General features: G+C 45.2%; 1 protein-coding gene across 1 annotated transcript; it reads right to left on the reverse strand.

Annotated features, from left to right (window-relative positions):
* Positions 1-8,888: 8,888 nt before the first annotated feature.
* On the reverse strand, positions 8,889-26,904 carry LOC106610869 (serine/threonine-protein kinase PAK 6). The gene is given in 11 exon segments (XM_014210511.2): positions 8,889-10,146; positions 10,271-10,405; positions 10,582-10,707; positions 10,800-10,926; positions 12,238-12,371; positions 14,497-14,598; positions 14,600-14,695; positions 14,697-15,032; positions 15,984-16,622; positions 18,811-19,058; positions 26,719-26,904. Coding segments are annotated over 10 exon segments (2,067 nt in total). The 5' UTR covers positions 19,015-19,058; positions 26,719-26,904; the 3' UTR covers positions 8,889-9,978.
* Between the last annotated feature and the right edge of the window lie 384 nt (positions 26,905-27,288).

The following is a 27,288-nucleotide window of genomic DNA, read 5'->3' on the forward strand; positions in this document are numbered from 1 at the left end:
ATGGTGAGGCATTTTATATCTTATGGGGTTATTTTGCTTCCACTGGTCCCTGTGGTTCTTGTTAAGACTGCCCTGTGAGCTTGGCCAACTGGACGTTATCAAAATTCTGGTGCAGTTCAGCACCGACCCTGATGAGTCTGACGCCTGGGGGAACAGTGCCCTGATATGCACCGGCCACAGCCAGGAGCTGGATTTCCTGTTAAGGGCTTTCAAAGGAATAGGCCTGAGGCTGGACCGCACCAACCAGGCTGGGCACTCTTCCATCCAGGTGGCCAACTTCTTTGGGCACGGAAAGTATGTCCAGACCCTGAACTCTGGGAGGAACAGGGTGGTGTCAGATGACCCACTAGGGGAGGTTGGGAAGGGGGCAGGGACCGAGCGGTGACAGCCCAACATGCTCTCTAAACCCTCTCAGGCAAAGCAAAGTAATTTAACCTCCACCTCCTGAGCAGCAGAAAGCAGTCTTATCAGGGTAATGTGCTTGACAAGAGCCTATCAGCAAGGAAATTAAAGATAGCCTTGCCGCAGGACAAAATATCCCTAATAACCAATGTCAAGAGAGCACCTGTGAGGTGACAAACGATGCTGACAAAACTGTCTCCACGCCAAAAGCACTTTTAAACGGCAAAGTCAATCTCCGAGAGCGCCCGAGGATTCCACCAGGGTGCCAAAAGATTAAAATAATGACGTTGCACAATCAAGTAGGAGAGGGAGTAAGAAGAATGGCAGCCTACCGCCGAATGGGCAACTAAACAAACTCTGCTTCCACAGAGCAGAGATGGAGTCGGAGATTCCTGTCCGCCCCCCATGGTTCACCGGGCTGGGGACCAGATTACTGCACCGATTCACCACCCCTAAGTTCATGAGACTGGTAAATAACTGTTCCTCCGGTTCCTCACAGGGCAGAGGGAGGATGTGCTGGGATAAAACTTTCCCTTTTCTCAAAACACCAGAAAGTTAACAGTCAGCCAAGTGGGACAGCATCAGCGGGTTGAAGTGTGAATTTGAGAGCAGTGTCTCCCTCGAGTAAAAGAAAAACCGACTGTTCAATTTGGAAAATTAGAGGCCGTCGATTTGATGAAGCACTTTAGATTCCACATGTTCAAACAGTATGGTAATTTAGGAATATATTCCAATGCTTTGTCTGTAGATTCAAATCATGTGCTATTTGCACAAATCGTAATAATGGCAATGTCGCTTTTATTTGAGAAAATAATAATATATTACACTATTATTGAAATATGTAGTGTATATTCTAATTATAATGTATACTTATTTATAATGACTCATGTTGTTAATATGCACAGGCTATATGAATTGTAATACATTTATACAAATATTTCCAAATGTGACAGAATTCTAATTTCTGCATTTTATATAATCTTTGAAGGAGAGTAGAGAGAGAGAGAGAGAGACAGAGAAAGATGCTCTTGTGTGAAAGGGGACATTAAACATCAAACTCAATTGGAACAAAATAGCAGTGGTTAGTTGATAAATAGCAGGGATTAGTTGATCAAGATCAAGAGTTAATATGCATTATTTATTGATTTTTACAAAATGTCATAAATGTCCTACATAGAAATACAAATACATTAAATATATTGTATCACTGGTAAGAATACAAAGACAATGTGCAAGGTGTTCTCAGCTGGTGGACGTTCTTCAGCATCACATGCCAAGCCTGTGTGCTTTATCTTTGCAAACCAATTCAAATGCTGTCACGCATACATTTTCTGTAGCAACACACACATTCTGTAGTTTTAAAAAGTTGGTTGCAACACAGTGGAAGGGATGGTTGAGGCAAACACTAAAACAGCATCCAGGCATAAACACACACACTTTAAAAATTAAGTTAAATTCATACCATATACACTTCCGTTCAAAAGTTTGGGGTCACTTAGAAATGTCCTTGTATTGAAAGAAAAGCACTTTTTATGTCTAATAAAATATCATAAAATTTATCAGAAATACAGTGTAGACATTGTTAATGTTGTAAATGACTATTGTAGCTGGAAACGGCAGATTGTTAATGGAATATCTACATAGGCGTACAGAGGTGTCACGCCCTGACCATAGAGAACCAAGGTAGGTCAGGGTGTGACTAGGGGGTGTTCTAGTTTATATTTCTATGTTTATATTTCTATGTTGGTGTTTTGTATGGTTCCCAATTAGAGGCAGCTGGTAATCGTTGCCTCTAATTGGGGATCATATTTAGGTAGCCGTTTTTCCCACCTGTGTTTGTGGGATATTGTTTGTTTGAGTTAGTGTGTGTGGGCACTACAACTTCATGTTCTCTTGGGGCTAGGTGGGACGCTAGCGTGCCACCCGTGGTGCACTCCATCAACAGCAGGTGCATTTCAAGAGCGGCAAATTTGAATCCAAATAAATGTCAAAATTCAAATTTTTCAAAAATACAACTATTTTACACCATTTGAAAGATAAACATCTCCTTAATCTAACCACGTTTTACGATTTCAAAAAGGTTTTACGGAGAAAGCATAAATTTAGAGTATGTTAGGACAGTACATTTACAAGAGTTGTGTGTAATGTTTTGTCAAGTCAAAGACAGGGTCACCAAAACCATAAAACCAGCTAAAATGATGCACTAACCTTTTACAATCTCCATCAGATGACACTCCTAGGACATTATGTTAGACAATGCATGCATTTTTAGTTCTATCAAGTTCATATTTATATCCAAAAACAGCGTTTTACTATGGCATTGATGTTGAGGAAATCGTTTCCCTCCAATAACCGGCAGTCAAGTCAGCGTAACAAATTAAATAATTAAAATTAGAAAACATTGGTAAAATATTATATTGTCATTTAAAGAATTATAGATTTACATCTCTTGAACGCAATCAACTTGCCAGATTTAAAAATAACCTTACTGGGAAATCACACTTTGCAATAATCTGAGCACTGCGCCCAGAAAAATACGCGTTGCGATACAGACTAGACGTCATGTTGGGGAGATCTAAAATCGAAAATACTATGTAAATAATCCATTACCTTTGATTCTCTTCATCAGATGTCACTTCCAGGTATCACAGGTCCATAACGAATGTAGTTTTGTTCAAAAAAGCTCATCATTTATGTCCAAAAATCTCCGTCTCGTTAGCACATGATGTAAGCCAGCCGGACTTCTCGTCATGAACGAGGGGAAAAAATATATTTCCGTTCGTTCAAACATGTCAAACGTTGTATAGCATAAATCATTAGGGCCTTTTTTAACCAGAACATGAATAATATTCAAGGTGGACGAATGCATACTCTTTTATAACGTATTGGAACGAGGGTACCCAACATGAACTCGCGCGCCAGGTGTCTAATGGGACATCATCGTTCCATGGCTCTTGTTCGGTCAGATCTCCCTCCAGAAGACTCAAAACACTTTGTAAAGGCTGGTGACATCTAGTGGAAGCAATAGGAAGTGCCAAAATATTCCTAAACCCCTGTGTTTTTCAATGGGATAGGTTTAAAGTCAATACAACACATCAGGTATCCACTTCCTGTCAGAAAATGTCTCAGGGTTTTGCCTGCCAAATGAGTTCTGTTATACTCACAGACACCATTCAAACAGTTTTGGAAACTTTAGAGTGTTTTCTATCCATATATAATAAGTATATGCATATTCTAGTTACTGGGTAGGATTAGTAACCAGATTAAATCGGGTACATTTTTTTTATCCAGACGTGCAAATGCTGCCCCCTAGACCCAACAGGTTAAGTGTTCGCTCTTTTGTGTAGAGCTGGATTGTAATTCCCTGTACGTTTTTACTCAGTTCTGTGTCCTGCGCCTGACTCCGTCCTACCCGCTGCACACAGACACATGACAGAATATCCCACCCACGCAGGACCAAGCAGCGTAAATGAGATAAAGGAGTTTTGAACTTGGGAGGACATGAGAGGACACGAGACCCTTCCTTGGCGGGAGTCGCCAAGGAGCATAGGGGGACAGCGACGGCGCCGGGGACCGAGGCCACAGAAACCCCAAGATTGTTTTTGGGGGGGGCACATGGAGCGGTCGGCGGAGCAGCGGGGAGTGCCAGAGCCCGAATGGCAAACTCTGGAGCTCAACGAGGGATACCGGAGAGAGGTTTTGGCGAGGAGTATGCTGCAGCGCAGGCGCGCTGAAGAGCGCAGGTGCAGTCTGGTGAAGTCTGTGCTGGCTTCACGCATCTGGCCTCCATTACGCCTCCCCAGTCCGGTACGTCCTGTGCCAGCTCCCCGCACTCAACCTGAAGTGCGTGTCACCAGTCCGGTGCCACCTGTGCCGGCTCCACGCATCAGGCCTCCAGTGCGCCTCCCCAGTCCGGTATTCCTGTGCCAGCTCTCCACACTCGCCCTGAAGTGCATGTCACCAGTTCGGTGCCACCTGTGCCGGCTCCACGCATCAGGCCTCCAGTGCGCATTCACAGTCTAGAGCTTCCGGCGATGGTTCACAGTCCAGAGCTTCCAGCGACAGTTCACAGTCCAGAGCTTCCGGCGACGGTTCCCAGTCCAGAGCTTCCGGCGACGGTTCACAGTCCGGAGCTTCCGGCGACGTTTCACAGTCCGGAACCTCCGGCGACGGTTCACAGTCCGGAACTTCCAAAATAGTCAACAGTCCGGAACCTCCAGCGACGGTCAACAGTCCGGAACCTCCAACGACGGTCAATGGCCCGGAGCTTCCAGGGACGGTCAACGGCCCGGAGCTTCCTGGGATGGTCAACGACCCAGAGCTTCCAGTTACGGTCAACAGTCCAGAGAGTCCAGGCACGGTGTCCAGTCCCGCTCCATGGCAGAAGCCTTCCTCTGCGTCGGTGCCCAGTCCAGGCACGGCGTCCAGTCCAGCTCCAAGGCCGGAGCCTTCCTCTGTGCCGATGCCCAGCCCAGGCACGGTGTCCAGTCCCGCTCCATGACAGGAGCCTTCCTCTGCGTCGGTGCCCAGTCCAGGCACGGCGTCCAGTCCAGCTCCAAGGCTGGAGCCTTCCTCTGCGCCGATGCCCAGTCCAGGCACGGTGTCCAGTCCCGCTTCATGGCAGGAGCGTCTACTGCGCCGGTGCCCAGTCCTGGCACGGCGTCCAGTCCCGCTCCATGGCCAGAGCCTTCTTCTGCGCCGGTGCCCAGTCCAGACACTGCATCCAACCCAGCTCCATGGCTGGAGCCCTCCTTTGTGCCGGTGCCCAGTCCAGGCACGGCGTCCAACCCAGCTCCATGGCCGGCGCCCTCCTTTGCGCCGATGCCCAGTCCAGGCACGGCATTCAGTCCGGTGCCACGGCCGGATCCGGGTTCTGGGTGGGGGCTATGACCTGCACCGGAGCCGCCACCGAGACTAATCACCCCCCCTACCCTCCCCATTTGGTTTCAGGTTTTGCGGCCGGAGTCCGCACCTTTGGGGTGGTACTGTCACGCCCTGACCATAGAGAGCCCTTGGTTCTCTATGGTGTAGTAGGTCAGGGCGTGACTAGGGGTGTTCTAGTTTATATTTCTATGTTGGTATTTTGTATGGTTCCCAATTAGAGGCAGCTGGTAATCGTTGCCTCTAATTGGGGATCATATTTAGGTAGCCGTTTTTCCCACCTGTGTTTGTGGGATATTGTTTGTTTGAGTTAGTGTGTGTGGGCACTACGACTTCATGTTCTTTGTTAAGTGTTCGCTCTTTTGTGTAGAGCAGGATTGTATTCTCTGTATGGAATTAGTTTTTGTCTTATTTCGAGTAAAGTACGTTTTTACTCAGTTCTGTGTCCTGCGCCTGACTCCGTCCTACCCGCTGCACACAGACACTTGACAAGAGGCCCATTATCAGCAACTATCACTCCTGTGTTCCAATGGCACGTTGTGTTAGCTAATCCAAGTTTATCATTTTAAAAGGCTAATTGTTCATTAGAAAACCCTTTTGCAATTATGTTAGCACAGCTGAAAACTGTTGTTCTGATTAAAGATGCAATAAAACTTGCCTTCTTTAGAATAGTTGAGTATCTGGACCATCAGCATTTGTGGGTTCGATTACAGGCTCAAAATGGACAGAAACAAATCTCTTTCTTCTGAAACTAGTCAGTCTATTCTTGAGAGAAATTGCCAAGAAACTGAAGATCTCGTCAACGCTGCGTACTACTCCCTTCACAGAACAGCGCAAACTGTTTCTAACCAGAATAGAAAGAGGACTGGGAGGCCCCGGTGCACAACTGAGCAAGAGGTCAAGTACATTAGTGTCTAGTTTGAGAAACAAACGCCTCACAAGTCCTCAACTGGCAGCTTCATTAAATAGTACCTGCAAAACACCAGTCTCAATGTCAACAGTGAAGTGGCAACTCCGGGTTGCTGGCCTTCTAGGCAGAGTTGCAAAAAAAAGCCATATCTGAGACTGGCCAATAAAAAGAAAAGATTAAGATGGGCAAAAGTACACAGACACTAGACAGAGGAAGATTGGAAAAAAGTGTTATGGACAGACAAATCTAAGTTTGAGGTGTTCAGATCACAAAGAAGAACATTCGTGAAATGCAGAAAAAAGGTAAAGATACTGGAGGAGTGCTTGACGCCATCTGTCAAGCATGGTGGAGGCAATGTGTTGGTCTGGGGGTGCTTTGGTGGTGGTAAAGTGGGAGATTTGTACAGGGTAAAAGGGATCTTGAAGAAGGAACGCTATCACTCCATTTTGCAACGCCATGCCATACCATGTGGACGGCGCTTAATTGGAGCCAATTTCCTCATACAAGAGGACAATGACCCAAAGCACAGCTCCAAACTATGCAAGAACTATTTAGGGAAGAAGCAGTCAGTTGGTATTCTGTCTATAATAGAGTGGCCAGCACAGTCACCAGATTTCAACTCTATTGAGCTGTTGTGGGAGCAGCTTGACCGTATGGTACGTAAGAAGTGCCTATCAAGCCAATCCAACTTGTGGGAGGTGCTTCAGGAAGCATGGGGTAAAATCTCTTCAGATTACCTCAACAAATTGACCAACTGGAATGCCAAAGGTCTGCAAGGCTGTAATTGCTGCAAATATAGGATTCTTTGACGAAAGCAAAGTTTGAAGGACACAATTATTATTTCAACAAAAAATCATTATTTATAACCTTGTTGTCACGCCCTGACCTTAGAGAGCCTTTTTTATTCTCTATTTTGTTAGGTCAGGGTGTGACTTGGGTGGGCATATTTATGTTTCTATTTCTTTGTTGGCCTAGTATGGTTCCCAATCAGAGGCAGCTGTTTATCGTTGTCTCTGATTGGGGATCATACGTAGGCAGCCTTTTTTCCCACCTGTGATTGTGGGATCTTGTTTGTGTGTAGTTGCTTTCTGCACTGCATATAGCTTAGTTTTTGTATTTTGTTGTTTTTTCGGTGTCATTTTTATTAAAAGTAAAATGTATGCCTACCACGCTGCACCTTGGTCCAGTTTTTCAGACGTTCGTGACAGAAGATCCCACCACCAAGTGACCAAGCAGCGTGCCCAGGAGTGGAGGACTTCCTGGACCTGGGAGGAGGTAATGGCAAGGGACAAGACCCTGCCATGGAAGCAGGCGGAACCAGCGAGAGAGGAACGGCGACGAGACCAGGAATCAAGGAGACGACGGAAACCCGAGAGACAGCCTGAAAAAAATTGGGGGGGGGCATACGAGGTGGCGAGCGGAGCAAAGGTGGGAACAAGAACCAACTCCCTGTAATTACGATGAGGAGTTGGTCACGGTTCAGATACCATGCTTTGCGGAGATACGCAATGTGTCTCCAGTGCGCATCCACAGCTCGGTGCGTTCTGTGCCAGATCCTCGCACTTGCCGTGCGAAAGTGATCCAGCCAGGACGGGTTGTGCCGGCTCAGCGCTCCAGACCTCCAGTACGCCTCCTCGGTCCAGGATATCCTGCGCTGGCTCTACGCACTGTGTTGCCAGTGTGCCTTCACAGCCCAGTGCGTCTTGTGCCAGTGCCCCGCACGTGCCGGGCTAAAGTGAGCATCCAGCCAGGACAGGTTGTGCCAGCTCTACACTCCAGACCTCCAGTGCGCCTCCACGGCCCAGTATATCCCGTCCCAGCTCCGCGCACCCGGTCTCCAGTGCGTCTCCCCAGCCCTGTACGACCTGTGCCTGCTCCACGCACCCGGCCTCCAGTGCGTCTCTCCAGCCTGGTACGCCCTGTGCCTGCTCCACGCACTCAGCCTCCAGTGCATCTCCCCAGCCTGGTACGCCCTGTTCCGGCTCCATGCACGAAGCTTCCAGTGATGATCCATGGCCCGAAGCCTCCAGTGATGATTCATGGCACGAAGCCTCCAGTGGTGATCCATGGCACGGAGCCTCCAGTGATGATCCATGGCCCGGAGCCTTCAGTGATGATCCATGGCCCAAAGCCTCCAGTGACGAGCCAAGGCCCGGAGTCTCCAGCAACAGTCTGCAGTCCAGAGTCTTCAGCGACGGTCTGCAGTCCAGAGCCTTCAGCGACGGTCTGCAGTCCAGAGCCTCCAGCGACGGTCGGCAGTCCAGAGCCTCCAGCGACGGTCGGCAGTCCAGAACCTCCAGCGACGGTCGGCAGTTCAGAGCCTCCAGCGGGGGTTCCCAGTCCAGAGCCTCCGGCGACGATCTATGGTCCAGAGCCTCCGGCGACGATCCACGGTCCGGTTCCACGGAAGTGGGGGGAGCAGGGGGGGTACTGTCACGCCCTGACCTTAGAGAGCATTTTTATTCTCTATTTTGTTAGGTCAGGGTGTGACTTGGGTGGGCATATCTATGTTTCTATTTCTTTGTTGGCCTAGTATGGTTCCCAATCAGAGGCAGCTGTTTACCGTTGTCTCGGATTGGGGATCATACTTAGGCAGCCCTTTTTCCCACCTGTGATTGTGGGATCTTGTTTGTGTGTAGTTGCTTTCTGCACTGCATATAGCTTTACGTTCGTTTTTGTATTTTGTTGTTTTTTCCGGTGTCATTTTTATTAAAAGTAAAATGTACGCCTACCACGCTGCACCTTGGGCCAGTTCTTCAGACGTTCGTGACAGTTGTCAACGTCTTGACTGTATTTCCTATTCATTTTGCAACTCATTTCATGTATGTTTTTATGGAAAACAAGGACATTTCTAAGTGACCCGAAACTTTTGAACGGTAGTGTAAGTACAGTGGCTCTGCAAGTAAGTCCTAATATACAGAATGTACTGTATTTACGTTATTTGTTCATCTGCTACATTTCAAGTTGATATTCTAAACTGAAAACTTATTTGCAATTTCACATTACAAACCATTCACAACACTTTTCGGAAAAGCAAAATAGAATAAATATTAAAAGGAACATGATTCCTTGAGCACAATAAAAACAAACAGCCATCCCCTCATCTACACATTTGTCATGGTGATACTGGCGGCAGGTCTCTCATGTCATCTCTTAGTAGCATGTTTTAAACATTCTGATCAGGCCAGGTCTGCCTTCATTTGGCCATGCAAATTGTTTACTGACAAGGTGAACTTCAGTCAGTGTCCCATATGGTTGTAGAGCTAAGTAACATCAAGCTTCTCTCCAAGTCATGAGCTACCATAACTTGAGTCTATAGCACAAGCTGAAAATTCACTATTATCCAAACACTACAATGGGAAACTGCTCAATAACAGGAAAAGTCCACAATGCAGTTCACAGTTTCCTTGGATTTCAAGTCTGTATATAATGCATCAATGCTAGATTGGTGTTGTGTCGGGAGGAATCCCATTGGATGTTGTCTATCACAGGTAGAACCAGACGTTGTTGAGATGAGTTAGGAATACTGTTTGTTTGCATGCTACTGTTTCACTACACCAACTCACTGCTAAAGTGCTTCTTACAGTAGGCCTCTAGGCCCATGCTGTGCCATTGTCTACCAAGCCGACAGGCCTGATGCCATGAGCTCTGTAACAGCACCAGGATCTCTGGGTCTGGATCTGCTCTCTGGTGCTGCTCCCACACTGGGGTGGGTGCTGGGTGGGTTGGGCCTGGGCAGATCACACTCAGGGTGGGTACAGTAGTAATCAGGGTCCACCATGGGATCAGCAGTGAGACATGCGCTTGCGGTACTGCTCCACCAGGGGCACCAGGCACTGCGTGGAGCCGCTCTGCAGGAGGAAGGGGTGTTCTAGCAGGTCTGTGGCGCTGGCCCTCTCCACTGGGTCCCGGGTCAACATACGGTTCAGGAAGTCTTTCAGCACCGGCGATACCTACACAAAGTGTAAAGTCCAAGCTAATTCAGCAGAAATAGAGGAAAGGTGTGTGTGTGTGTTTCTGTGCATGTGTAAGAGAGTATCTCTCTATGTACTGTATGTGTTCTGTTTGACCTCTGACCTGGGTTGTGTTCCGTACGGTGGGAGCTGGCTCATCCCTCAGTCTTCTCATGGCTGCAACGGGGGTCTCACTGAAGTAGGGGGGCTCTCCGTCCACCATCTCAACTACCATGATGCCCAGAGACCACACATCCACCTGGCAGACACAACAAACCAGTATACACTATACTGTATATCAGCAGTGTTGACATGGACATGAATACTGGACATCATGAGTATTTGTTTGGACAATTAGTATTCCATTAGTATGCAGTAATATACCTTGTACAGTTAGTTAGGATACAGAGTAGTTTTGAATATCTTCTTTCTCACCTCAGTGCTGTATGGAGATTTAGAGATGACCTCCGGAGCCATCCAGTATGGTGTTCCTACTAAAGACTTCCTCTTGGGAATGTCCTTACTGATCTGTGCACAGAACCCAAAGTCTGACAGCTTGATCTGTACAGGACAGGAGCATTACAATTCAATTATCAACAGTTATGAATACATAAACAGGTGTGTTCTCGCTCAACTGAATTCAAAAGATTTACCCTCCCATCCAGTGTTAGCAGTATGGAGTCACTCTTGATGTCCCTGTGGATGACTCCCTGGGAGTGAAGGTAGGCCAGGGCTTGCAGCACAGCCTCACACACTGTGGCTATCTGCTCCTCACTCAGCCTGCATGGGGGAGTGACACAGATACACACAACACTCAAAACTGCACTGCAAAATGGCTGTTGTTGTGTCACCCAGGTGATGCTATAAATGAATGGTGGCATAGGTGAGGTTCAGACAACTATGTGCATTCAGAGTATCACGTTTATGCATTTTGAATATATAGCCTAGGAGATTTTGAACACTGAAGAACTGTGTTTCAGAAACTCCTCAGTAAATACCTTAGCACACATCTTCAGTTCAAATAACAAATCAGGCTCCTCACCACTGTTCTGTTAAATAGCTGAGGGATGGGACTGGAGGTCTCAAATTCATAGACAGAGCTATGCATGCAAGGACTGACCATCCATGATATAAAAAAATTATAGTTTTGACCATGTTCTGAGGCTATACAATGTTTGTTAGAAATATAATTTGGACAAATAAATGGAGTAAAACAAGCTTAGATTTTGGGTTCTGATGGGGTACGACAGTTGATTTATGCTCTTTCTAAGTTATATTCTTAAAGAATCAATGGGTATATATAATTCATTTAAAAGTAAAAAAATGTAAGTAGAAATCGCAGATTGTTCCTTTAAGGCTTCCAGAACGATATTGATTGTTATCAAAACTTATTTTGGGATGGATTGGAGTATGAAGGAGGTATATTTTAGCAAAGGGGTCTTATTCCAGACAGTTCAATCAAAACAAATACTAATCTTGGGTTCTGACAACCAATGAAAATTACAGACTCCATCTGGACCATTTTAATATGTCAGCTGGATAGATAGAAATGCACTCTGTCCCCATGTCTCTAGATACCTGATTTTGGGGTCAACTCCTATCTATGTAGTGAGAACGTGTCAACTTTCAGTTTGGAATTTAAAATACATTGACAGGTAGTGTTAATATGCATTGACAATTTCTTTATCCATACAGTTCCTGATATATTTAACAGCATGGGAGCATAGATTGAATCGTGTTTTTGGATCAAATTAAATGAACCACGTCATTTTAACATGCACAAATCTAATTATGTTATCAGATTATAGTTTCCCATAGGAGGACACAGTGTTTTGCTCTAGTATCAGTGAGAATGAAAGAAACTGTGCTTAGGTGCCTGTCCCCTCAAGCAGTCAGTACCACACTACCACATAATGGTGAAAATAGGTACTGAAGACATGACTAGAATTTTGCTTTATCATTCTGTCACACAAGTCTTTGAATTCTTGTCTCTTAAAAATGACTATATTTTACTTTTCATTGTTCCTTCAATACAATTTGCCCCCAGTTGTTTATGGGGGAGTAGGTCAGGTCTGTGCTGTGTCTCCATACCTGGTCTCAGACACGATGTTGGTTAGTGCTCCACCCTCTATGTACTCCATGATGACCCAGAGCTCCTCCTCCACCAGGGCACTCTTAAACATCTCCACCACGTTCCTGTGCTGGTAGTCCCTCATGATCACCACCTGGACAAACAAATACAGTTGATAACAGAGGTGTCACGTAATGTTACTGACAATTTCAAGAGGGCACTGATGGGCAAAATAGGGTCTTTGGGTATTATTGTCAGGGACAATAACTAACTGATGGGCAAAATAAGGCCTAGCTGGATCTAAGGGGGCATGTGCCCCCGCAGTTTCAATTGATAACAGGTGGGCTCTGTTACAGATATAGTATCTTAATTTGACCAGTTTCTCACAGCCAGAAAATAATCCTGCAGTAACAAGAAATGTGAATTATTATGTGGATTATAATTAATGGACATTTTTGTAGGGGGCGATCATTTTTTGTTAGGATAAATCAAGTCTGACATTTTAAAATGTAAATTATAAACTTTAGAAACGTTTTAAAATCTTGAATACATTACAATGTGCATTTCCTGCTGTGAAGGGATATTTTCTGCGACAACAGAGTGATCAAATTAAGATAGGATATACAGCACCAGTCAAAAGTTTGGACACACCTATTCATTCAAGGGTTTTTCTTTATTTTTGCTATTTTCTACATTGTAGAATAATAGTGAAGACATCAAAACTATGAAATAACACATGAAGTAATCAAAAACAAATCAAAATATATTTTATATGTGAGATTCATGAAATTAGCCACCCTTTGTCTTGACAGCTTTGCACACTCTTGGCATTCTCTCCACCAGCTTCACCTGGAATGCTTTTCCAACAGTCTTGAAGGAGTTCCCACATGTGCTGAGAACTTGTTGGCTGCTTTTCCTTCACTCTACGTTCCAACTCATCCCAAACCATTACAATTGGGTTGAGATCGCGTGATTGTGGAGGCCAGGTCATCTGATGCAGCACTCCATCACTCTCCTTCTTTGTCAAATAGCCCTGACACTGGCTGGAGGTGTGTTGGGTCATTGTCCTGTGGAAAAACAAATTATAGTCCCACTAAGCGCAAACCAGATGGGATGGCGTATCGCTGCAGAACGCTGTGGTAGCCATTCTGGTTAAGTGTGCCTTGAATTCCAAATAAATCACTGACAGTGTCACCAGCAAAGCACCCCCACACAATCACACCTCATCCTCCATGCTTCATGATGGGAACCACACATGCGGAGATCATCCGTTCACCTACTCTGCGTCTCACAAAGAGAACAAAAAATCGGTTGGAACAAAAAATCTCAAATTTGGACTCATCAGACCAAAGGACAGATTTCCACCGGTCTAATGTCCATTGCTCGTGTTTCTTGGCCCAAGCAAGTCTTTTCTTATTGGTGTCCTTTACTATTGGTTTCCTTGCAGCAATTAGACAATGAAGGCCTGATTCACGCAGTCTCTTCTGTACAGTTGATGTTGAGATGTGTCTGTTACTTGAACTCTGTGAAGCATTTAATTGGGCTTAAATTTCTGAGGCTGGTAACTCTAATGAACTTATCCTCTGCAGCAGAGGTAACTGTGAGTCTTCCTTTCCTGTGGCGGTCCTCATAAGAGGCAGGTTCATCATAACACTGGTGATTTTTGCAACTGCACTTGAAGAAACTTTCAAAGTTCTTGAAATGTTCCTTATTGACTGGCCTTCATGTCTTAAAGTAATGATGGACTGTCATTTCTCTTTGCTTATTTGAACTGTTCTTGACATAATATAGACTTGTTATTTTACCAAATAGGGCTATCTTCTGTATACCACCCCTACCTTGTTACAACACAACTGATTGGCTCAAACACATTTTAAGAAGGAAAGAAATTCCACAAATTAACTTTTAACAAGGCACACCAGTTAATTGAAATGCATTCCAGGTGACTACCTCATGAAGCTGGTTGAGAGAATGCCAAGAGATAATGCCAAAGCTTTCATCAAAGCAAAGGGTGGCTACTTTGAAGAATCTCAAATATACAATATTTTTTTGGTTACTACATGATTCCATATGTGTTATTTCATAGTGTTGATGTCTTCACTATTATTCTGCAATATAGAAAATAGTCAAAATAAAGAAAAACCCTGGAATGAGTAGGTGTGTCCAAATTGTTGACTGGTACTCTATGTATATGATGTATCCAACGTGATTTATTGGTGATTTGGGGTGTTGTTTAGAGGGTTTTGGGGGTCATTGAGGATGGTGTTGGCTGGGGATACCTCGTTGAAAAGTAGCTCTCTTCGCTGTTGTCTCCGCAGGTCCATCATCTTCACGGCCACCTGCCTGCCGCTGTGTTTCTCCCGAGCGATACACACCACCCCCCGTCGAACCTTCGCCAATCTTCACAAAGTTCTCCAGGTACGACCGAGGGTCCCCCTTGTCTACCACCATCTGCAGGGCAGCCTTAAACTGTTCATGAGTCACCTTGGGGGGGGTCTGGTGGCGGCCTCTGGGGGTGCTGAGGGGGTCTGAAAGCAGGGGAGCATGTGCCTGGGGGGCTGGTGGCCAGGGAGCCGGTGGGGGAGGGCCGGGGCTGGGAGGGGCTGTCCTGCCTGGGGAAGGGAGCATTAGGGCAGCCTGAGTGTCTCAAAAAGGGGTCAGGGCCATTGAGTCTCAGGCCCATGTTGGGAGACAGTCCCAGGGTGTAGCTGGCTGAGGAGCGCACCGTCCTGTGGGGCCTGATGCCACTCATGAAGGGACTGCTGGGGGTGCTGGGTAGGAAGCCTGACTGGTGGTGCCTCAGAGCCGACTCTGCCTGGATGATGAGAGAGTAAGAGAGAGAGAGAGTTGGCTGTCTTCCCAAGGTCCCTCCCCTGCTTTATTACTGGATGTAAATAACAGTGCTTTACTCTCACACTATGCATTCACTTCACCTGGTACGCCCCTTGCTAAAACGCCATACAGATATAGGATCTTAATTTGATCACTCTTTTGTTGCTGAGAATTTTTGCTCTTTTCATGAAGCCTACTTTTGGCCAGTGAATAGCCTAACCACCGATCAAGCAACATTATGGACTTAACGTTCAAATCCTGTTGCTGCAGGATTATTTTGCTGTGATAATATAGGTCAATTTAAGATCCTACACCTGTAGGTACCTCAATGTACCCTTGAGATCTTGCTAAACATAGCATCTCTCAACGTTTACAAGCACATTCACGCAATAAAGTCACAAATCACATTTTAGCACCTCGGAAAAAACAACAGCATTAATTGAGCAATCGACCGTAGAATGCAGTGTTGGAGTCTGCTGTAAGATTGAGAGGAGCTATGCGCTCTAAAAGTGTTTTACTTAAACATTTCTATAAATGTTTCACCTAAAAAACTGTCTATGAAGTAGCTCACTGTCCAAATTATGCACAGGGTTTTCAAAGAGTAAAGGTGTTGATTGCTGTATATACCCACAGCACAGGAGGCTGTTGAGGGGAGAACAGCTCATAATAATGGTCGAATGTAGCAAATGGAATGGCATCAAACACATGGAAACCATGTGTTTGATGGATTTGATACAGTTCCACATATTCCTCTCCAGCCATTACCACGAGCCCGTGCCACCAACCTCCTGTGTACCACAGTTAACTACTGGCCAATGTGAAATTGGTTGACGTATGTCTGTGAATAATATATCATAGTTGATTACATCAGCTAAGCTATGACAATGTCCATCTAAAATATAGATGAGAGATAATGATGAAGTGACATGCTTACCTTCAGGTCGTAGGAGGAGTATGGTCTGCTAGGGCTGTTGTGGGAGTGGATGTAGAGGTTTGTGCGGTACTCCGGAGGGGGGTGACGCCCATGATCAGGATGGGGCAGCTGGACAGCCATGGCTGGGTTGTAGAAGCATGAGAAGGGCCTCTGGTTGTGTGGCATAACCCTCGGCACCTGGAAGTCTCTCCTCACCATCAGTCTCTCTGTGGGACTGCCCACCTCACAGCTGATATAAGCCCCCTTAATAGGCACCTGTATGGGCTGGGACAGAACCGGGGGTCCCTCCAGAGAGCTGACACTCACCTCGTAGGTGGACTTGGCCCTGGGAAGATCACCGTTGGGCTGCAGGGTGATGCTCTTCTTCATGCCCATTTGGGGCATCCCACTCTCACTGTGGATGTTATGAGCCCTGTCCCTCCACTGCTGCTGCTCCATGTCATCCTCTCCCAGATCTTCATACTGGTAGGTGTCCCCCTCCTTCACCTCCCCCAGCCTGCCAAGGGACTGGGCCCTCTTCCTGCCTGAAGGGCTGCTCTTCCTTAGGGAGTTGGAGCTGGTCACGGACAGCCTGCTCATGTCGGAGATCATGGCTGAGATGTAGTCTCCATGGCCGATCATACTCCCACGCACGATGGTCTGAAAGGAGAGCAGTTATGTTCAGCCAATCACATTGACTGGAATGATCATAACATACTGAGAGGCCTGTGCATTTGGGTGTGGAATAAAGAGGGTGTGGAATAAAGAGGGTGACACAACTGTGGCTGGGAGATTATTTTTAGAACTCTGAGTCTGAAAGGGAAGTTTTGGCATTCTTTAAAAATCCAGACTTAACTCGTTTCCCAGTTAGTTTTGCTGGCAATATGTTGGAAGGACATATCTACATGTTGCATGTTTATTTTGTAGCATAGATGGTGATTTCATATTTTGGCCTGTATGCAGCCGCTTCTATTTTGTAATGTGTGTTGTATAAAAACGGTAAAAACTGACAGATTCTTTCTGACAAGTAAAATATCTAGCAGCACCCCTCACAGTGGCATAGAGAAAGAGCATTAACTTGCCCTGACAGAACAAGATGACACAGACTTAAAAATGCATTGGCAGACGGCCCTTCCAGTTTAACATATCAGAGAATAGGCCCACTGGCTGATTACTCAATCTCTGGGCAAAGAAAAGTCATGTTCACTGTTATGAGAGTTTTCCATGCTTCTGTCTTTGGTATGGTGCTCTAGTCTGCTCTCACAGCTGCACAGGTGGCTTAAGGGCTATTTATACACTATGAAGACGGACCCAGTGTCACTATGTCGTTTTTTTGTCACAAAAGGGATGGCTCCTTGTAGTGCACTCCGACATTCTAGTACTCCCGTGCCACACTACATGAAAATTGTAAAGCACTGTATCATTCCTTGCGTAGCCATGGGGGCATCGTTGAAGATCGCATGGTTTGTTGATCTGATCTATAGGCTATGTATCAAAGTAACCTATTTTGCATTGATAAGTACATATAATCTCAGCGACTATTCAAACAATAAACCAAACAACATTAAAGCCTTATTAGAATCCCCCACAAAAATGTATTTTGTTTAGAAGTGATAACTTTATTCTAGGCTATTTTAAAATGTAAAAGTAGTGCTTGTTTCTTCTTCTCTGTGACAAAAAAGTATAACATTATATTTTTAGATTATATGGAAGTGAATACATTGAAGCAGCATATCAAATTGGGATAATGTTGTAGGTTACACTGGCAAATATAATAATATTTGACAGGGCATATTATTTAATTATAAATCAGGTTATTTCACATGAGATGTGGGAAGCTAAAAGGCTAGCTAGCTTGCAGTGTTTAGCCAACTTGCCAGCAAGGGAAGACAAGACAAGACAGACTCTTCTTTTGCTTTCACAAGAAATGAGAAGACAACAAGAAAACCTCTGTCACCCCTTGATGAATGTTGCTATTTGGGATGGGTGAGGTATCAGGTTACCCAAAGGTGCACGTTGCTCTAAAATGTCTGACTCCACCCAGCGCACACATGCGTGTAGATCTATGCATGTGAAGACTAATTCACATCCCACTGCATACCCTTTACAAAGGACAGAATGCATCATTATTGTTCAAATGTAGCAAATGTGATCATGTTTCATGTAACCTCTCCAACCTTTGCCTCTGCCATACAGGCTACATCATTTACAGAACACAAGACTCCTCTGTACTACCAATCCAATCCCGATGATCCCATTAAAACCATGACTCTGCTTCAGAAGCTGACGAGGAGATTCTGAAACGCAAAGCTCAAACTTATCCACTGGTGGTAATGAAAACGTGTTATGTTTTTCTAAGGGGCATATCGGCACGAGCATTCAGTCTAGCGCAGAAATCCTTCGAATTGCAGGCTTTATCGCTCACTGGCATTTCCACTGCTGTACCTGCACTTTCTATTCCTCAGCGTGACATCTGTGGGAAGGCACCATGGATCGTTATTAATTGCCTGCATTGAGTAATAAATCTTGGAGCCCTCCAAGGATTCATGTTGTACAGTCAGTGTACACAGCAGGGTCATTAGCTGAGCCCTGTGATAGATAAGAAAGCAATATGACAGGGAGAACAGCAAAGTGTTGACCACCACAGTGCTCTGCTGCAGTAAAGGACTCTGTACTGTAGTAAGAAAGCCTCTGCTATAAATGCTTTCGATGGAGGGCTTTGAGGCTCACTAATAGTGGAATATTCTCAGAAATAAAATCCTATACATTTTCAACTCTTTTAATCTGTTGGAAAATACATCAAGAGAAAAAGACACCCAGTGCACACAGCCAAAATAAGGTCCAGTACCTTCTTTGGATTGAGCTCAACTGGGGTGATCCGGGAGGGGTCCACCATAGGCTTGGGCCTGCGGAGGTTCTCTATCAAACTGTGCCATTGGGTTGGCAGGCCCACGAAGCAGCCCCGTTTAGCGTCAAAAGAGGTGTGCACCCGGTGCTCAAAGTTCTTTGGTGCTGAGATCTCTGGCCTCTTCTTTTTCTTCTTACGAAACATTGTCAGGTCCAGAAAAGTGACAGCTTGCCAAATTCAAGATGGCCCTGCATAGACAAGAAATATATATAACATGTTTCTAAATCTGCAGCACACTTAACATCTACTGTACTGTTAATACCATTGATAAAGTCACTTACAGCTCCTTTAATCTATGAACAGCTTATGTGTACGCCAAAGTGACTAAGCCATCATCAGATGCAGTACGTTCCCAGAAATCAAAATACAAGTGAATAAACTCAAATCTATCTGTCTAAAAAACATTTTCCATCTTCCAGACTGGCTTTCTGTCTGTCACTGGCCTTTGTGCTTTAGAACTTGTCTTAGGGGGACAGAGTGCATTGGGTTTGTAAGCCTGTGTGTAATGAAGGATATCTGGTCAATTAAGGCTTTTTCATTCTCTGTGCCCTTTTTACTGACGAGCACACAGTCGGCCTCGCCAGAGCCCACAGGCTTTCAGAGCATTAGAGGGAGGAAAACACACTAAAAGTCTACCCACTATGCTACAGTCTACCAACTATAACCCCATCCCCATTCCAATGCTAATGAAGGAGCATGCATTTTTCTGGCTTGTAGGGAAAGTAACCACTCAAGCTTTAGATATAAAACCCTCTGCACTGACAGTGGAGTGGTATAGTGTAAGCCAAGGACAGTGCTGTCATGTCTCTCATGCGTATCTACCACAAAGACAGTTATCAATTACGTTACATCTAATGTCCTTAGCTGTACTAGGATATAATTCACCTGCATTTATGCATGCGTATTTTCTTGAAAATATAATAGTGCATTTGAGCTGCTCTTTGATAAAGTGCTGTTGGAGAACATGTTTTGTTGAAAGCTGGTGGATGTTTGTTAGAACATCAAATGGGAACATGGCCGGTGGCCCACTGTAACAAGCTGGCATGACACACTAATGACGTTGTCATATGTAACACAACAAATGTGCCTTCAGTTGAATATGGCACATCTCCCATGATGCAATGTGACACAGTGGGAGATTAGGAAATCACTACTACGGCATTCTATAACTCAGCAGGCCATCACACTGGCAGCCTCCCCTCCCACACTCTACAATCCCAATCTCCCCCCTCCAAGGATAATTCAAACAGAAGGTTAATATGCTAAGTGTTGCATAAGTGTATCATTCTGTGCTCTCCCTATGTACGTAATGTGGAGCTGGGAAGGAATTTCATTCTGACAGGGACACTACAGCGTGAGGGAGGCTGGCAGGAGGTGGGGTGGGTGGCCTTGAGGATGGAGCGGGGACCACAGAGCAGAGTAGACCTGACTGTGGTTTTTGACGGGCACCTTGTTTTTCACTCTAAAACACGAAAATGCTTTTAAGGAGTGTTTGTCTTTTGAGTTTGATTAAATAAAGGTTTGAAATAGCCAGAAAGTACATGACTGTTTTTTTCGCTCCATATGCCTGGTTCTCTGGTTCTGTGTCTGTTCAGAACTGTGCATTTGCAGATGTTGGCACTACTGAGCCAAATATTTACACAAGGCTCTTGTGTTTCCTGTACAATCAGATCTATCAATATTTACACATGAGTGAAATGTAAGCTACTACAGTCATCCGGTGCCAGTGATAATGGGATGATACCATCACAAACAGAATGGCTGCTCTCAGTTCTCTGTGCTGTGTGCTGCTACTCTATCAGCCATCATCGCTTTGCAGAACTGCAGATTACAAACACAACATTATACATCACTATATCCCTTCTATGCAGTTCCTTTCAGAATAAATGGGAGTTAAAGTAAAGAACCAAGTAATTGGACGCAAATAAAAACACAGTGTCTTGATTCATTCTCAACAAAATGAATTGAAAAGTAGATGATTTACAAGTTGTGATCACAGGCTTCTGCCCTTACATCGACCTCTCAGAATCCACTAAGCTTATGACTGTTCAGATAACACCATCTTTCATTTCAGCCCATAGGAAAATACTGTATATATATGCATGCAGAGTGGAACTTGCAGTTGCTATAATAATGGTTTCTGGTCACATACTTCTGAACTTCAGGGACTTGACCCCATGCCTCAGCAGCTTGCCTTGAATCTATCAAAGTGCTGAAGCAAAACTTGGCCACATGCTGTCAAGGATATCAGAAGCCATAGAGGATGAGGTCATTCTAAATTGTGCTACACTTGTTGATTTCTTTCCAACTCCATGAACACACGTGCAAACATAGCATAGATCCAAATACCTGCCATGAACACAGAACCAATAATGCATCCCTTTCACAACTGATTTTTAAAGATTGATGGTTCAGAACCATCAATTGTTCAAAATCACTTTTCAAAGGGACACATGCTAAAATCTTTACCAAGCATACTGGCCTACTTAACGTTAGAAAACATACTTACTCTTGTAGTACAGTCTGATTAATAATCACTCCTCTAAATTGTATGAATTACAACCCTGGTTTTTAAAAACAGACAGCCTATAATTCCAGAATGTGTCAGTGTCCCTGTAAACAACATACCTCAGAGCGCAAACACGCCTTCACACCCAACGCCCATCTCTAGATCTAAAAACAGCCATACCAGCCTGTGAGCAGCTTTAACAGGCAGACAAGCCTCTCAGTTATCCCATCAATCCAGACCAATGGAGGACAGGACTAGTGATGGGGGGGGCGTATGCACCCCTTACCGTATTCTTAGAAGGGGATAGAGAGATACGAGAGGTACGAGAGGTATTGGATTTGCTGGATGTGAGTCCACCAAGCTCAAGTGAATGTTTTCCCTATTTTGTCCTGATTGTCTTTCTGTCCTTTTTGGCAGGCTTGCACTGATGTAGGGAGGATGAAGGTTACTATGCTTGTAGGATCAGTAGCGTGTTCAGCCCTCCTGTGATCCAATTTTAGGACACAGTTTCTCCCACGAGTGCTGACGCACGTTTGTTGTTCACAAAATATGTGTCAGATTGTGAGGTGTGGGTGGGAGATGGGACAGAAGGTTATCCTCTTTTTGTGTTTGTCAATGCATGAATAATCCAGGGCTGAATTACACAGCTAGACCTGTGCCGTGGCATAGATACCATCAAGGTCTTAACTGCTGTTTTTTGACTCTGCAGTGCGGTGGTGTGGGCTCAAAGATTTATATTCTATCAGCTTCATTATGATGCCCGTTTTGCCCTTTGAGTGTAATGAGACTGCATTGCCTCTCAAGGGGGGTGGAGGTGGATGGTATGTTTTTTCAGTACACAGACACGCACGCACGCACGCACGCACACACACACACACACACACACACACACACACACACACACACACACACACACACACACACACACACACACACACACACACACACACACACACACTCTGAGGGCAGGAGAAAGGTACACAAGAACTGGACGTGACTGGACGGCACAATTGCAGTGTTTATGATTGTGGTTGATGCTGCCCTTTCCTTCAGTAGCCATGCCTGTCTAAAGAGTCACTTCTAGTGTCAATAACAGAGCTGAGTCAACACGCAATAGGGTGATGATTATTGTTTTAATTTAAACGTTTAAAAGGTGTAATAAAACTGGAATCTTATGACACATAAAGACATACTCCCTCCATGTATATTTCATTAGTAAGTGTTCTGGTATATCATGCAAGTGGTATGCAAGCAAATGAAAGGGGAGACACACTATAGAACCTGCACTAAGTTACTCGTTGCCAGTGTGTGACTGCACGCTAGACAGTAGAGTCACTGGGGCAGACCTTCCTCATAGAGGGAAATGGGATTTCTTTGCTGATGGCCTCAATCATCATGTTACCATTACTCAGTATAACATGAGCTGTTACAGGAGAGGGTACAGTACTCTACACCACAGTACATCATATAATAGGAGATAAATGATACACATCCAAAAGGGGTTTAGGATCTAGACAATAACATTGCAATGAAAAGAAAGAAAGTGCATTTGTGCTTAATGCTTGCTCCTCCCAAGTGTGGTCTTTATTTGAGCTAGTGGTACAACAACCGCATATAAAAACAAAAAAACGTATTGTATCGCTAGCTCAAATAAAGACCACACTTGGTAGCAGCAAGCTATGTACAGTATACACTGGGGCTAGATCATGAACCAGATTCATTAGACACTGTAGTTTATTAAAGTAAAGCTCTAAAACAGAAGAATATTCTGGATAAGTGAGTATGCAAAACTCGCTGAACTACGTCATCTGCCCTTGCAAGCTCCAAACTCCTGTTAAAGCAAGTCAGAATTGCCTCAATCACTGAAATTCTGGTTTTAAAGAAAACTGAAAGCTTTTCCATCATGTTCTTAGTCACTCAATGAAAAGACAACTAAGAAATTAGTTTCAGACATTAAGAAATGTCCTTATCCTACAACTTTGCGCTGTTTTAACTTCTAGGGTAGAAACAGTGCATGACTGCACATAAGGTTTGGGTGAATATTGACAGTATGGAGTGGAGGAATAGTCCAAAGAGAGAGAAAGGTGGGGGGGGTGTATTTAGCGTGGGCTGTCAGTATTGTCGCCACACACACAACATTTCAATGGTTTTGATGTCTTACTTTATCTCTCTTTGTGTTGGAACCTCGCCACGTGTTGTCATCCTTCCTCATCACCAAGAGACTCAATGTCTTTTATATGTCAACCTTGACTGGCTTCAATGGCTGTAAACAAGCCATAACAGGAGGGATTTGAGAAGGGGACAGGGAGCTTGACAGAGAATATACATCATTCTGCCTGAATTAGATTGGCATAGATTCTCCAGGCCCAGTAAGTGTGAGAGAAAATGGCTTAGTTCTCCACTAGGCCAGAGTCGATGAAACACTAACAGAGTCATGTAAAGTAAAAGCTAGCTCTTAGCTACCCCAAGCACCTTGACATAATGACACTGTAAATACAGCACATCTCAAGTCGTAAGCCCTGATGTGCTATTCCCCCTGCATGCCTCCAGTGATGCTGCTGACACATGCCTGTACCAAATGAGTGCTCGAAAAGGTCCTAGCTCCCAAATCGCCCGGCCATAGGGTGATACCTAGTCAGTTGAATCAGAGAGGTGTGGGGGTTGCCTTGTCAGCACGGGGATTCGATCCAGCAACCTTTCGGTTACTGGCCCAACGCTCCTACCAGCCAGGAAACCTGCTGCCCCATATAGAGTACTTATAACTCTTCCACTGAGGCCTATAGGCAGTAGGGAAGTGAAGTACAGTACTGGCCCGCACTCTGTTTGATTAAAGATGCTACTGGCTTCCACCAGTCCTTTAAACAATCTGACTCTCAGCAGATAAATACATATAATCTGGTTAGTCCAATGAGACAGGCCAAATGGCCTCTCAGGGGTGTAATTTATTGATGCAGAATGCCGCCCTAGCAATCTTTACTGTACACTCTTCTTCCTATGAAAGGGACAAAATTACAAAATATATGTATATAATGTATATTTTATATATATATGTTTTCCCTCCATGTTATCAATTTGCGGCAGCTCAGTTCCTCTTCCGTCACCCAGTATGGGCGCTGTCTCATCACACAGTGTGACTGCAGGGCATACTGTCCTAATTTTACTTGGTCGCATTCTAATCCTGTGTTTGACATCTCATGGCCAGTGGCCACAGAAACTCTTAATACCCACTCTCCTCTCCTCTCCTCTCCTCTCCTCTCCTCTCCTCTCCTCTCCTCTCCTCTCCTCTCCTCTCCTCTCCTCTCCTCTCCTCTCCTCTCCTCTCCTCTCCTCTCCTCTCCTCTCCTCTCCTCTCCTCTCCTCTCCTCTCCTCTCCTCTCCTCTCCTCTCTTGGCAGACACGACTGTGAGTCAAGCATTCCTCTTGCCTCCAGCAGGCCCACAGTGCTGGGCTGTATGCTAAGGGTACAGTATGGGAACTCGGTCTCGGCAGCACCTGTGTGCTTCTCCATGGGGTCTGTCTGTCACCATCCCAGCTGTACCTGAGACAGGCCAGCTCGTTTGTCATCGCCTTGACAGCAATGTGAGGCAGCGCTAGACCGTGAACTTTTAGAAAAATGAGGGACAGAAAAAAAAGGGTTCCAAAAAAGTAATGACGTGAGAAGAGGAGTCACGAGTGTGTATGACATGTCACTCACCCTCAGCTAGCATATGTCCACCTGGCTCTGTGTGTTCCATAAAACTCTCCTCTCACATACTCTTTCTCTCCCTCCCTACCTGGCCTTCTTGAATATCAATGAGAAACCTGAGAAACAAACACATGGCGTGTCCGTTACCGCTGGCTGTGGTATAAAGAGTGTCCAAAGTGTAGTGTTAACTAGAATCTGTAGAACCCCCCCCCCCTTCCAACTAATTAAACACACTTACAAAACATAGAACAGGGTTAATTAATGACCGATCAGGTTATCTGAGTGCTGATTATTGATTAACCTCAATTAATCCTCCAGCACCTATGAGTGGAGCCTCATCCACTCCTAACCGTCCCTGGTCTGGGGAAGCTGAGCTCTATAGATCTGTTGATCCAGGATGTCCCAGAGCAGCGCTTCTCTGTCTGATGGTTCTAACTGGCCATTAGCCTGCTAGTTAACAGAGGCATCCCTGTGCTGTGCAGCAGGTGCAGAGGGGCCTTTCAGCTGAGTCAAACGGGGTCAACTACTCACAACTCATTTACTGGTGTGAGAGGTAAGTGGTGCATGTCATACTGCTGCAGTCAAACATGTATGATTAAGGCATAATTGGCAGTATCACTTCAGGGCATGTGGTTAGAGTTTCAACCTATGGTAGTTATAAACCAGAGCAGAGATAGACCTTACCACTGTTCACAAGAAAGAGAAATCCGTCAAGTTGTTGATCATACCAGCAATCCCATGAAAACTATATCCCATTATATTATATCCTTGATGTAATTACTTAAAACAAGACTAGTATGACGTAGACTATAAATGTAATATAATCTACAGTATAAAACCTTGTAAAATGGCATGAGTGGTTCATTGTCAGTCTGCCACTTGGTCTCTGCTATTCGCTGAGCAATTCTTCTCTGTATCCTCACTTCCACAGAGTACAAACATGTAGCAGTACATTACAACCATCCTGGCACACTAAAGGAACACATTTTGTGCATGATGTCACAGAGCAGAAGAAGAAAGCTAATGTTTATCTAACAAATCCCACACTCGTCAGTTTGTCCCCCTCCCCTCGGCATCCACGTAAGCATAGCAATGCATACAGCAGCTGGATCCCTCAGTCAGCTAACAGTCCCAAGTAAGGACAGATGCATAGGGACAACAATGAGTACCTTTATTCTCAGTGCATGCATGCAATGAGCATGAAATACTATAGCTTTGTCTGTATTGTCTTAACATGATTCGTTCCCCGTCAAAACACAGAAGTATCTGCTTGCTCACCAGCCACTCTGGGAGATCATTTCAACAGAAGCTGAGGACAGAGAGAGAGAGAGAGAAGAGAGAGAGAGAGAGAGTGCAGTGGACGAGCAGGTGAAAGCAGCCTTTCAGTCAGTATTTTCTTCTCTCCCTTATTACCACCTGGGCTTACTGCATCCTGTTCTCTCTCTCTCTCTCTGTCTCTCATCTCCTCCACCACCGCTGTTGCCTGCCGACACCGCACACACACATAGACACACACTACCCTGTTCATTATCAATGGAGCTAAGCCTCTTTTCCCGTTTTCTGCCCCATGCCCCCATCCCCACTCCCCAGAGGGAATACACAGGGTGTGTGTAGGGATTCATTAGTGAAAAAAAAAATATGTCAGTCTCCTTACCTTGCCGATCGCTGAAGAGGAGAGCCTCTCCTCCAGGAAGGAAAGAGGCTTGCGAGCAAGAGTGAGCACACACACATATACACACACACACTTGTTATACACACTCCCTCACACACACCCCCACACTCTTGCACTTTCACACATGCATACACACACACTCATACACACACACACACACACACACACACACACACACACACACACACACACACACACACACACACACACACACACACACACACACCGTCGAGGAAGGCTGGCTCTCAAGCAGACGCACACTGCAGGCTGCTGCTTGCTTGAGAAAGCCTGATGCATTCCTCCCTCCTGGCAGAAACACACACTGCCATCTCGAAAGCTCTTTGTTGGGGATGATTCATCCCCAGCTCCCTCCGTGGCTAACAACTCGTCTGTGCGCCGCTACACCGCTGCCTGCTCCTGGGGACACAGGGTGGCCAGTGACAGGGACAAAACCAGAGGAAAAGCCCCATCCAAGATGAGAGAATATCACAGCCATGCAGAGAGTTCCTTCCCTCCCCCCTCTCTCTCGCTCTCTCTCACACACACATCCCC

Source organism: Salmo salar, chromosome ssa09 (assembly GCF_905237065.1).
Source record: "Salmo salar chromosome ssa09, Ssal_v3.1, whole genome shotgun sequence".
NCBI lineage: Eukaryota > Metazoa > Chordata > Actinopteri > Salmoniformes > Salmonidae > Salmo > Salmo salar.